Raw genomic sequence first — 13,519 nt, 5'->3', positions numbered from 1 at the left:
GCTCAAGTCCATCTCCTTCCACACAGAGGAGACAAACAGCAGCCTACAGTAATACTTTAATTATGTATCATATAAAAGCATAAAACTATATTTTCTATTACTTCACTTTTTTCACCGCACATTTTATCACAACTGTCCTGCCTCTGCCTTTCATGCATTTATATTTTGCTGAGTTCACTATGGTGGGTCTGGAATGCAACTGTGTTTCTTTGGTCATCTTTAAATGAATTAAATTAGCAAAAATAACTGAAATAAAACCAGGTTTTGGAGCCAGTACATCAGACACATTACTATTTATGCATATTTAAATATACAAGTCTGTACTCAGTTGTTTAGAGGGAGTAATCTTGTTAAAATGTTCAAAATACACGTCTGAAATAAACACTTCACAACTGCCAGTCTGTAACTATACAGGACACTTTAGTGTATTTTATTAAATGGCTGAATGAAAATATAGATATAGACAGCTTAGATTGTGGTGATTCTTATTATGTGGTTTATATGGGGATATTCAACGTTTTACGCATGTTTTTAACAGAATAATGGAGCTGGAGAAAACACAAACTTCATCAAGTTTGAGATGAGGAGAAGAGGCGCACTTTGGAGGTGAGGTTCACTCTACACGGTTCTCACCAGGGCTATATCAGACATGACCCTGACCAGAGGACAACAGAGATATCTCTGAACTTCTCACTCATTTGATCCCACTATCAGCGCTGATACAATGTCTTCTGCTGCGGCTGCTTCGTCTCCCAATAGGAGAGCCACGAATCAGAAGAAGAAGCCGGGTCCCACCGTGGCAGACCGGATCCTGAAGGCCTTGGCCGCGTCCACAGAGCGCGGTGGCATGTCCCTGGCTGCCATCAAAAAGGTTTTGACGGCTGGAGGATACGACGTGGTGAAGAACAAAGCCAGAATCCGCTTGGCCCTCAGGCGATTGGTGGCCAGCAAACGTGTGGTCCAAATCAAGGGCAAATACAAGCTGAACAAGAAATCCCCCACACCTCCGAAGAAGAAGTTGGTGAAGAAGAAGAAATCAAAGGTGAAAAAGGCCGAAACCAAGAAGTCAGCTCAGTCGCCTAAAAGGAAGAGGAGTCCTAGGAAGAGTTCTAGCAAACCAAAGAAGTCCAAAGCTGCCAAGAAGCCTCTCAAGAGTCCCGACACCTGCAAGGGACGCAGGCTCACCAAGAACAGGGCTGCTGCCAAGAAGTGAACGCGCTCTAATGAACACTAAATGCGAACGAGCGCCTTTTTGGAGGCGTTTAACGCACGCTTGGACCAAAACACTGCATCTATTACAAGAACTTGAGCTTGCTTTATATTTCATAGTTTTTCTATAATGGAAAATACTGAACTTGCTGTTTTGACTCTTCTTTCTCTGGCACCATCTGCTGTGGTTTCTAAAGAACTGAACTACAATTGTAGAAAATAATAAACATATTTTAATGTATAGTGTGTTTTGTGATTTTATCGCACTGATATATATATATATATAAAGTCTACAACATTTTTAAAAATATGTTATACCGATCGGGTCAAAAACCGTTGTAAATTGACATTGTTACAAATGTATTATAAAATAGTATCTTGTCATTCAGCACAATTGACTTCAGTGTCTCAGAAATGTGACTCTACTGTGGGTGAGTGTACTTCTGTGCGTCTTTACATCTGACATTAATGCAGCAAAATGATGATTAGTGAGTGTCCAAAATTGGAATTTACTGCTCAGTACGGAGTGTCCATAATATTCGGAGCACTGACTGAACAAGGGTCTGATTTCGGACGCAGCCTTAATTCACAGTGACGCAGAAGAGCGCGCGCAACGTTTTGGAGGGGCGCATTTACGCACTATTACGCACGGGGACCAAGGCTTCCTGCACTGTGCACTCACTGTGTCACTCACATTTGAACAATGAGTGTAGCGGACACAAGCACAAGCCATTAACCCTTTGATGCACAACATGGGTCTAAAGTGACCGACTAAGTTTTTATATTCTCTATCTTTGCAATAAATTATTTTCATCATTCACTACTGCAAGTTTTCCTCAATTAACTTGTTTTTTTGATCATCATACATCCTATTTTTTTTCATTTCTTACTTTTTGGATAAAAACCCTTTTTGTACTAAAACGCTTCTAATGCACAATGTCATTTTAATCATTTTTAATAATACAAAAACTATTTTCCTTCATAAAGTATGAAAGGAAAAAAGAATATAATGATCTGTTGTAATAAAAAAAAAAAAAAGATATTCAAACACACAGCCAGCATGAAATAACATGGGAAATGAATGCGGGTCATTTTTTACCCATGTTGTGCATTAGAAGGTGTTTATATGTTGTGCATCAAAGGGTTAACGTCACAAATGATTTTAATCAAAACGTAATTATGCATGTGCACATACAGCATCAGTCAAAAGTTTGGACACCTTCTCATTCAATGTTTTTTCTTTATTTTGAATACATTTTCTACATTGTAGATTGATATTAAAGACATCAGAACTATGATGGAACACACACAAATGTTAATCAAACCAGAATATATTTTATATTTCAGATTCTTCAAAGTAGCCACCTATTGCTTTGATGGTCTCAAACACATTAAGAAGGCAATAAAAAGAAAGTGTGCATGTCTGTCATCATCGAAAAGGATGGCTACTTTAAAGAATCTAGAATATACAACATATTCTGGTTTGTTTAACACCTTTTTTTACTACATAATTCCATGCGTTTCATAGTTTTGATGTCTTACGTATTAATTTACAAAGTTGAAAATAATAAAAAATAAAGAAAAACCATTGAATGAGAAGGTGTGTCCAAACTTTTCACTGGTACTGTATATTAAAAATAAACTGAATCAGCTGTACAGCACAGGACTTTTATCCGCAGCAGAAAGACATAGGCAGCACAGTTGTGGGTGATCCCAGGCTGGGCACAACACAGTTGCAGGGGACAGTCACCAGCTGCTTGCCAAAGGCAGCTAATCAGGCCTGACGGGCGTGACGAATCGTGTTCGTTGGAGTTCCCCTTATCTCCAGCTGAAAAAAACACACATGCCAGGGTTTCATCAAGTTTTTGCCCGACTGATTATTACCATCCTCATCCAAGATTATGGTGGGATTTAGGCGGCAGATGACGCAGTCAGTGATAACATGATTACTGTAAGTGAGTTTGGTTTTTAAAGGAGTACACGTGAATACATATAAAAATATTGAAATGGTTGCATATTCATACACCTTTTGGTACTCTATATCGAAGTGGTAGGGTGACGTAGTGAATCTGTAAAGTTAAGATAATGTGTAGCTTACAGTATGTGGTCACACACTCTGAAGAGTTCATCAGCTTTATGGTTGCCTGTTGCCATCTACTGGCCAGATTCAGTAATAATTCATTTATTTGCTGAAGTGGCAGCAACAGTCGTTCTCCTTGTTTGCAAACTGAACTTGTCGTTTCCGATTAAAAAACTCTAATGCAGAGAATCTGTATGCAATGAGATATGTAGCCAACGCATGAAACTTGTGATTTGAGACTAGAAAATTAGAAATATTCATGCAGATATTTAGTTTGATTAATAATTGCACTTAAATAATAAATATGCAATCGTTAACGCCTAAAAAAGTTAATAAACAAAAAAAAAGATACATAATAAAGTAAAAAAAAAGTGTCTAGTAGGGTGGTAAGTTTTAATACAATACTATTGCTATGCTGTGTTATAATGATGGTATCAGAATACAGCGATTCTGCGGTACATGATATATTGCAAAACAATAACCTACAATACATCATGATATCTGTGTAACTGAAGAAGGAAATCACCTCTTAAGGCAGATTATTATACAATTAATCCCTGCATTTTAGTGTAAGATTCACATAATTGGAAAACTGAGACACAAAGATTGCCACTATGTCCATATGTGCCATCATTCCAATGTAAAAGAAAAATCTAAAACTGGCAAAAGGTTGAAATGCCAAATAGCACAACAGTTCTGAAGTTAACATGTTAAAAAGAAGAATACAAGCCATTTAATAGGCAGGGAGTCACGGAGTAGTGACTCAGTGGCCCAGTGGCCCAGTCAGAGCCCAGACCTCAATCCAATAGAGATTCTGTGGAATGACCTAAAGAGAGCTGTTCACACCAGACACCCTCAGAATATGGCTGAGCTGTTCTGTCAGGAAGAATGGTCCAAAATTCCTCCTGAATGTTGAACAGGTCTGATCAGCAGCTATCAAATGTGTTTGGTTGAGGTTATTACTGCCAAAGGAGGCTCGACCGGTTATTAAATCAAGGGTTCCCTTACTTTTTCCATCATCACTATGAATGTTTAATGGATGTGTTCAATAAAAACATGAAATATTATAATTGTTGTGGCATTTGGTTAAGCATATTGTGTTTGTTTATACTTGGGAATTAGATGCAGATCAGATCACATTTTACGACAAATTAATGCAGAAAACTAGGAAATTTCAAAGGGTTCACTTACTTTTTCGTGCAACTGTATGCCATTAAATGCATTTTACTATTTATATTTGGTATTTATGTATTTTTTACATCAGTAACTAAGTCGCTTAAAAGATGAAAAACAGCCAAGAATCAGTTTTTCAATGAAAGTGTACTTGTTACTTTATATGACTGCATTTTTGAGTCTTATCACCTCTAATCCTATGAGTTTAAAAATGTTTTTTAGAGTTGAGGAGTTGGATGGGGGAGAGAAGGGGGCGGTAAGATAAGTGTGAACTCTATTGATTTAAGCCATGTCACATATTAACTGAAAGTAAACAATCAGAAGATATAAAGAAAATTCCATACGTGATATAAAACAAGACTTTTCATGTTGCTCCTTATGCTCTAGCTGTAAACAGCATTAATAATGTTCTAGTCCTGCAGTTACATGTATCGTGTTTACTCATCTTTTGAAGTATGCCAAACATTGAAGCTCAGGTTTCATTGTTGGGTGTTGACTCACAGTTGGAAATACCCAGTGACATGCACTCATGTGACTGTGAAAACATGTAAAATGCCCCCACTTCCTTTTGCAAATAGATAATTTCTCTGTTCCCTATTGATAAGAGGAAGTCTAAAAGCAACTTCACCATCACCTTAAAAGTAGAAAAGAATATGTGGAACACAGCATTTATCAACACTGCAGCTTTAACCAATAAGTTTCATTTCCGCAAATAACCCTTCATGTGCACCTCAGCTCTTTGTCTTTCTCAATCACTGTGCTTTCTGTGAAGCAGTTTTTTTTTTTAAATGTTGGGTGGGCAGAGGATGTGAAACGGAAGAAACAAATACTTTAGATGACTGGCAAGTGAAATCAAACTCTTTCAGTGTGTGCACTGCTCTAGTGTACATGCAAACACTTGACATGTATTTTTCTGAAGTGTTTGTCCTCAGACTGTTGGGTGATTCTGTTTACTTAAAACTAATTTGGTTTTTATGACTTCTGCATATTACCCCTCGTGATAGAGTTCATTATAGTGCATTGTGCTTGTATTAAACTAAGGAAGCATTGACTGAAAGATGAAATCTTTAAATCACTTGAACAATAAGAAAACATAAATCAAAACAATTGCAGTATATAAAACATGGGTTAATTACTTTTGTTGAAGATTTTATGACTTTAAATATGTTAATATTTTACTGTGAAGTAAAGGAGTGTTCAGGTTAAATCCTCAACCAACTTCTGTTTTTCTGTTAATAAGTAGCCTAGAGTATATATACTTTGGGGAGAAAAAGAATGCAAATGAAACTAAAACTAAAACCTCTTCAGCCCCCACCTTTTCTTAAACTAGATTTTCCTGTCTGTCATATGATAAACTGCATAACAGGAGGAGGAACTTGACTTGAACCTTATATTCAGCTGTTTTAGCCCTTTTGACACAGTCATCATGAAGGCAGCAGCGACCCTCCTGGCTCTCTCTCTCCTTCAAGCCTGTTCCTCAGTCCCCGTCAGCCGCCCCACCAACTGGCTCAGACAATGTCGAGCCTCCACCAACCTCTCCATCACAGCACTGGAGGTGCTGCCAGGTGGAGGCTGGGACAATCTCAGGAACACGGACATGGGTCGAGTCATGAACCTCAGCTACTTCCAGTGCCAGACCACCGAGGACGGGCTCTACCTCATCCCAGATGAGGTGTTCGTCATCCCCCACAAGGAGACAGGTGTGGAGACCAACTCAGAGATCATCAGCTCCTGGCTGGAGCAGAAAAGCTCAACATCAAGCTCCATAAATGCAGACATTTCCTTTCTCAGCTTGCTGAATGGCAAGTTTTCTCAAGAGAACCAGAGGATGAAAACCCATCAGGTCAAAGATTCTTCAACTACAGCCAGAGTCCAAGTAAGTTTTTATAGTTCTATGCTTTCCATAGTTTGGGTGAATAAAATTAAAGGCACTTTTATTTGTGGCAGCAGTGTATGAAAATCTAGAATATTTTAACAAATATTTTGTTTATGGATTTAAGATACTTCTCTACCATGGATTACTCATATATATTAGACCACCCTTGTTTTCTTTAATGTCTTGTTCATTTTAATGCCTGGTACAATAAAGGTACATTTGTTTGGGCAAATATAATGATAACAACAACAAAAAAGCTCATGAGAGTTTAATTTAAGAGCCGATATCTAGTTTGGTTATTATTATTATTATTATTATTATTATCAAGAAAACCATGGTAAATGGCTAGAAATGGCTAGAAAAAGGTGGTCTAATAATTTCTTCCATGACTGTATTTGAGTGATAAATATGTTGTGTCCTTATCTTTATGAAGTTTATTTGAGAAGGCATAAACATAAATGTCAAAACCTTAAATCTGAAACATTATTACACAGATATAGCCAAGGCAGTTTTCTCCAGTCCCAGGGCAGATGAACAATAATACAAAGACTAATCATTTTGTGAATCTCAAATCTTATTAACAAAAAAAAAGAAGCAAATAAAGGAATAGATAATTACTGAGCTGAAATAAAAATATACTAATTATGATATTTATTCTTTTTCCTCAAAGATTCGTAACTTCATCTACACAGTTAAGGCATATCCAGACTTCACTTTGGACGCACGCTTTGCTCAACAAGCCAAAGATATCGCAGATGCAATTGAAAACAACCAAACCAGGAATGCCAACTATCTCTCAGAGAAGATGGTGCTGGACTATGGAACCCATGTTATCACTAGTGTCGACGCTGGAGCCACTTTGATGCAGGAGGACTACCTCAGTTCTTCATACGTGACAGACAATGTGTCACAAAGTTCCTCCATCACAGCGCAGGCAGGCTTAAACTTTTTTGACAAACTCAAGTTTGACATAAGCAGTCAAAATACCCAACAGAGCTCATCACTGCAAACCTATCAGTCCAACATTAAGTACTCGCTTATTCAGAGCAATGGTGGCGGCACACCCTTCTATCCTGGCATCACTCTGCAGAAATGGCAGGAAAATATCAGGAACAACCTGGTTGCTATTGACCGGTCAGGCTTCCCTCTACATTACTTTATAAACACCAACACCTTCCCTGATCTGCCACAGCCGACAGTCGGCAAAGTGGCCCTTGCAGTGAGTCAGGCTGCTGAGCGTTACTACAAGGTCAACACGCGGCCTGGATGTGTCGACATCAGCTCCAAGAACTTCAACTTCCAAGCCAACATTGATGATGCATCCTGTGAAGGCCCCGCCACAAACCTCAGTTTTGGTGGCGTGTACCAAGAGTGTGTTCCTCTCAGCACGGATGCTGGTCCACTATGTGAAGCGCTGGCCCAGAAGAACCCTGATACAGGGGCTTTCACATGTCGTTCGCCTTACTCTGCTACTTTACTGAGATCAGAAGTGAGACAGCAGGGTTACACAACCTATGACTGCTATGACCAACGCTACCGGTGTGGATTTTTGGGCCTATCACATTGCCATCGCCAAGTGTGTCAGGACAACTACCATGTTCGCTCTGCTCGCATCAACACCAACTGGTGCTCCGTAAACGGACAGGCCCCAGAAAACTCAGGGTATCTGTTTGGAGGCATATACAGCCCCTCTCTCCTGAACCCCCTCACCAATGCCAAAAGATGCCCCGCAAACTTCATTCCCTTGAAGTTTCTCTCAGATGGCCAAGTGATCTGTGTGAGTAACGACTATGAAGCTGGCAGCAAATACGCAGTTCCATTCGGAGGCCTCTTCAGTTGTGAGTCAAGCAACCCCTTGGCAAGGGATCAGCGTCGCTGCCCTTCTAAGTTCAGTCAGCACCTCGCCACAGTGAGTGACGGCTGTGAAATCCTTTACTGTGTTCAGTCAGGTCTGTTCACAGGTGGGCAGCTGCTTCCGATCCGTCTGCCTCCTTTCACTAAACCTCCACTTGTCAGCATGCAAGCCACAAACACAGTCATGGTGATGACTGAAGGAGAGAAGAGCTGGGTCAGAGTGGGGCAGACGAAGGCGTGGAAACTGGCCAAACCAGAGGAAATCAAGGAGATTGTACGGGAGCTTAACCCAGAACTGAATCAGATGTCTAGTGGTGAAAAGGCAGGGGTAGCCTTTGGGGTGATGGGTATGATGGCGCTGGTGATAGTGGCGGTAGTCCTGGTGAGGAGAAGGAGGAGGCTGTCTGTGTTTAGCCGAGCTCGAGGCTATGAGGAAATACGTGGAGAGGTCGAGCGTAACGAAGAAGGACAGACCGAGACACAGCAAGGAGAGGCCTAGAGGCTTGACACCCCGAGAGGTTAATCTAGTGCGGCAGATCTTGTTTTTAACTTCCTTGTTGATTCTCAACTCAAAAATAACTGTCATGCATTTTACAGGGGGGAATTTTTTTCTCACACATGTTTAAGAGTTCCTAGTTTGAATCATTTAGATTTTGTATTTGCACTTATTCTTTTGAGGCAACTCTCAAACCATTTAGCAATTCACATCCACATTTTAACAACTGCTATGGAAAGTAAATGTAATGCCTTTACCAATTAAATTTAAGCATTTGCTTAGCATAGGTCAACTCTGTCGTTTGCACTTAAAACATGTGACTCCACAGCAATCTGCCTTTGAAGTCATCAAATGTCACAAAGCAGAAATGCTGTAGAAAGATGAGGCATTACTGCCCCCATGAGGCAGAGATGAATAATGTCATTTAACATAAATATTTTTATGTCCTTGTTTTTACCTTACCTTTCATAAAGCATGCATTTTATATATTGTTTACAGATGAGTAAATAACATATTTTTTTTAACAAATGAATAAAAGAAGAAGCATTGGATTAAGGATTTATTATGTTTTGTACTTTACCTTTTATATCATGCTACTAAAATTGACACAAATTGTAAATGTTTGTCAATTAAACTGTTCTGCACTGCACTTAACTACTGATTAAAGTTGTTTAAAACTATTTCATGGATCTATGTTTTCATTCTTGTATTCTATTTATGCATTACATTTCCCTCTTCATGTAAAACTTTAACATGCTAAATTCTCTAAAAGTACCATGGTGACTGAGGGATGCAGGATATGGGAGATTTATATTAGAATTATTATTATCACAATACCTCTAGGTGTTAAACAAACCAGAATGGCTTATATTTCAGATTCTTCAAAGTAGCCACCTCTTCCTTTAATGATCTCAAACACATTAAGAAGGCAACAACAAGAAAGTGTGCAAATTTGTCGTCATCGCAAAGGGTGGCTACTTCGAAGAATCTAAAATATACAACATATGTAGTAAAAAAGCATTACACAAACCAAAATAATTCCATATGTGTTCTTTCATAGTTTTGATGTCTTCAGTATTAATTTACAATGTTGTAAATAATAGAAAATAAAGAAAAACCATTGAATGAGAGGGTCAGTCCAAACTTTTGACTTGTACTGTATATTTAAAAGAAACTGAATCTGCCATACAGCTCAGGACTCCCAACACAGCTGCAGGGTACAGTCACCAGCTCAACCTTTTGGTGCTACGTATATCGACGTGGTGGGGTGACGTAGTGAATCTGTAAAGTTAAGATAAAGTGTACAGAATTTGGTGACTCACAGCTTTACAGTTCATCTGCTGTATGGTTGCCTGTTGCCACCTACTGGCCAGATTCAGTAATAATTCATTCATTTGCTGAAGTGGCACCTGTTGGGAATTTAAGGATGCCTCTTTTATGAATAAATGATATCTTGCACGGGGCATCAAATATGTAAATAAAAGGGCGTTATAAAATGCTATCCCTCCCATAAGGATATAATATACGTAAGGATGAACCTGAGAAACACTTGTGTGGACCTCACGGTTCAAAAGTGTGTTAGATGGCTATCAGAATTATTAATAATTATCAAAAAATTATTTTTAATTATAATAAATGATATGACTTGATTAACTCTCAGTCATCACTCGTTGGGGCACCACTCTGTAAAACAAAGAAAAACATAGCCAATTCACCTAGATCAGTCTCATAAAGTTACTGAACTATCAATTTGGAACATTGATTAATAATTATGAATATAATTATGATCAATTACCATATTAAGATTTAGTAATGGTTGAAGGAATTTTGAATTCTTTCATAGGAGAGGTTGATGTATCGTTTATAATTGTGCAATATTAATATCAGCATTTTAATTTTTGGTCCACACCAAAATTACTTTTTGATTCCAATTCTAGACTTGCTAGAAGTCTTAACATTTTACACCGGCAGTCTGCTACAGAAGTAGATCGATATGTACTCACAAAAGTACATTGTGGTGTAAATTAATTTATTCAAAAATTTAGTAATCCACTCATTGTGCTAAGTTGCTGTTGATAACTATCTAAGTTAAAACCTACTCTGTAGAAGTTAAAAAGTTTGGTTCAGCATTTGAATACAGGATATTCTATGCAACCTTTTCAGACATTTGCTGTTAATTAAGTGCTCCTGTTCCCTTTGTTGAGTAAGACACAGCGTGCCTCCGGCCCTGTGCACATAGAGTTTTACTTTTGCTGTTTTAATAATCTGTTATTCTGTCTCTGTTGACATAGGTCACTATCTATGCGTGCGTAATTCACTATTCACTTGGATTGAACCCAGAGACTCTGTAAACTGCACATTTCTTATTGTAATAAAATGAAGTTAAACTGAGAATTCGGACGTCTCCTGCTCATCCTTTCCCCATCATGCGATCAGCGCAGAGAAATAGGTGAGGATTTTGTGTTTGAGTCAGATAATTTAATTTTAAAGGTTTCCTCATTGTTTTTTTTCAACAGAAGAGATAGAAACTGAGATTGAGCCACAGCGTGTTTTCAGCCCTGTGAAATTAATAATTTTGTACCTTGCAGTTACACATGTTTCAGCTTGAGTCAAAAATGTTAAGAAACAATCCCCTAACTTTTACTGCCCTGCATTCCAGCTAGTGTGCAAGGTTGAAGCTTAAGAAGCAAACTTCCCCTTTGTAAGCTGAGTTTAACATTTACTGGCTAAAACCTATACCCACTAGAGTCAGTTGGTGCTGTAGCTGTCCTCTTCCACAGGAAGCTATTTTCTTTTGTGTAGCCAGCCTATTGTTTGGTTAGGCTAGTGTAGTGTCAAAGCTACATTACCAGGTGTCTGTCAAAACAACACCTCACCCAACCATTTTGTTTGTGTACTCAACTCTCTTGTTTCTTTTTTCTCTTCCTTAACAATGTAAAACCCCTGTATAGAACAGTTCATCTCCTCCATAGCACAAAGCCTTAAACCCGGCTATCCAGAGTTAATCAGCAGTTTAAATTTCAGTGAGTGCAGTTAAGATATAGACTCCTTACTCAGTGACAGGTGTGACGCACAAGCTGCATCAAATGGACCATTGTTAAGATGTTTGATTTTGAACTTCCACAGGTAATCCAACATTGCTTCTCAGAGCAAAGCTGCTCTAGAAAAGGAGGTAGAATCAATAAAAGCGCAAAATGATGTTCAAACAGCCAGCAAGAAATCCATGCGCTATTTAGAAGATCTGCACTCAACATGTCATTACAGTTGTGTTTTCTCTGGATTTTGTTTTGTACTTGTTTATCCAAGATACATAGATAATGAACTGCGCAGACAATACAAACTGAATGAACTGACAAATGAACTGTGGATTACTTTTTGTTAGTTTGCAGAATTACACATCTAGTGGAAGTGTGATCGAAAGGGGGAATGTTGTGATTATACCACAGGTAAATCTTGGCTTCATTTGTGGACTTTAACAGATGTGGACTAAAATGCAGCAGCATTTTATCCACCTCCATGATGGCTCTCTGACAAGGGACAACCAGAGGTCTCCCCTCCATTTTGATTCTCTGATAAGGAACATCTCTCCCAGGATGCACAGCATTTATGACACCTAGAGATGAGTTCATTGGTCAGGAGACCTATGACACCATAGGTGGTCTACTATAAGGAGGAAGTACCCCTTATCTTCTTTCTGTCTTTCTCAATCGACCAGCCGGAGGGACAAAAGCTCTGGTTCCCCAGAGCCCAGGAATTAGCAAGGACTTTAAGTACAAATGATTTGACCTGTAATCAATGATTTGGTTTATACGTGTGTTTTAAAGTATATTTGTTGTGATGTTCTTGTAGCTAAATCATTTGAAGTTGTATGTGTACACACACACACACACACACACACACACACACACACACACACACACAAACACACAGATGTGTGCTTTTAGCACACATCTTTTTTGTAGCATAAATACCTTTATGATTACAAATGCTGTCTACTTAATGTTGTACACTGCGGACGATATATCAACCTTTTCTATGAAATAATTCAAAATTCCTTCAACCATTACAAAATCTAAATATGCTAATTTCAGTATCATTATATTAATAATTATTAATCAGTGTTCGATATAGTTAGATAGTAGTAACTGAGTCAGGGGAATTTGCTATATTTTTGAAATATTATTTATTATAAATAAATAAATAAATATTTATGATAATTATTAATAATTCTGATATATTTTATGTCCTTATGGGAGGGATAGCATTTATGATAACGCCCTTTTATTTACATATTTGACTGTGCAAGATATAATTTATTCATAAAAGAGGCCTCCTAAATTCCCAACGCAGCAACAGTCGTTCTCCTGGTTTGCAAACTGAACTTAGCGTTTCCGTTTAAAACTGTAATGTAGACAATCTGTATGCAATGAGATACATTATATAGCCAACACATGAAAATTGTCATTTGAGAAAAGAAAATGAGAAATATTCATGCAAATATTTAGTTTGATTATTAATTGCATTTAAAATATAAATATGCAATCAATAAAAAAGTTAGCGCCTAAAAAGTTGATAAAGAAAAAAAAAACATAATAAAGTAAAAAGTAAAAAAGTGTGTAGTCGGGTGGAAAGCATAGGTGGTAAGTTATGATATAATACTATTGCTATACTGTGTTATATGATGATATCAGAATGCAGCAATTCTGCGGTACTTGATACATTGCAAAAGCTGGAGCCTATCCCAGCTGACATTGGCCGAGAGGCGGGGTACCTGGACAGGTCGCCAGACTATCGCAGGGCTGACATATAGATATCATTCGGGCAATTTAGA

At 38.1% G+C, this 13,519-nt stretch overlaps 2 protein-coding genes across 2 annotated transcripts; both read left to right on the top strand.

Annotated features, from left to right (window-relative positions):
* The first annotated feature begins 563 nt into the window (after nucleotides 1-563).
* Nucleotides 564-1,450, top strand: LOC131975036 (protamine-like protein). Its single transcript, XM_059337565.1, has one exon. It carries the CDS (start codon nucleotides 725-727, stop codon nucleotides 1,211-1,213), a length of 489 nt encoding a protein of 162 aa, XP_059193548.1. The 5' UTR covers nucleotides 564-724; the 3' UTR covers nucleotides 1,214-1,450.
* A 4,345-nt stretch (nucleotides 1,451-5,795) lies between these two features.
* LOC131974887 (macrophage-expressed gene 1 protein-like) lies at nucleotides 5,796-9,368 on the top strand. The gene is made up of 2 exons (XM_059337386.1): nucleotides 5,796-6,338; nucleotides 7,009-9,368. Exons 1-2 carry the CDS (start codon nucleotides 5,889-5,891, stop codon nucleotides 8,689-8,691), a joined length of 2,133 nt encoding a protein of 710 aa, XP_059193369.1. The 5' UTR covers nucleotides 5,796-5,888; the 3' UTR covers nucleotides 8,692-9,368.
* Nucleotides 9,369-13,519: the final 4,151 nt, after the last annotated feature.

The sequence above is a fragment of the Centropristis striata genome, chromosome 7, assembly GCF_030273125.1.
Source record: "Centropristis striata isolate RG_2023a ecotype Rhode Island chromosome 7, C.striata_1.0, whole genome shotgun sequence".
Taxonomy (NCBI): Eukaryota; Metazoa; Chordata; class Actinopteri; order Perciformes; family Serranidae; genus Centropristis; species Centropristis striata.
Note: the sequence above shows the minus strand (reverse complement) of the source record. Positions and strands in the feature narration are given on the sequence as shown.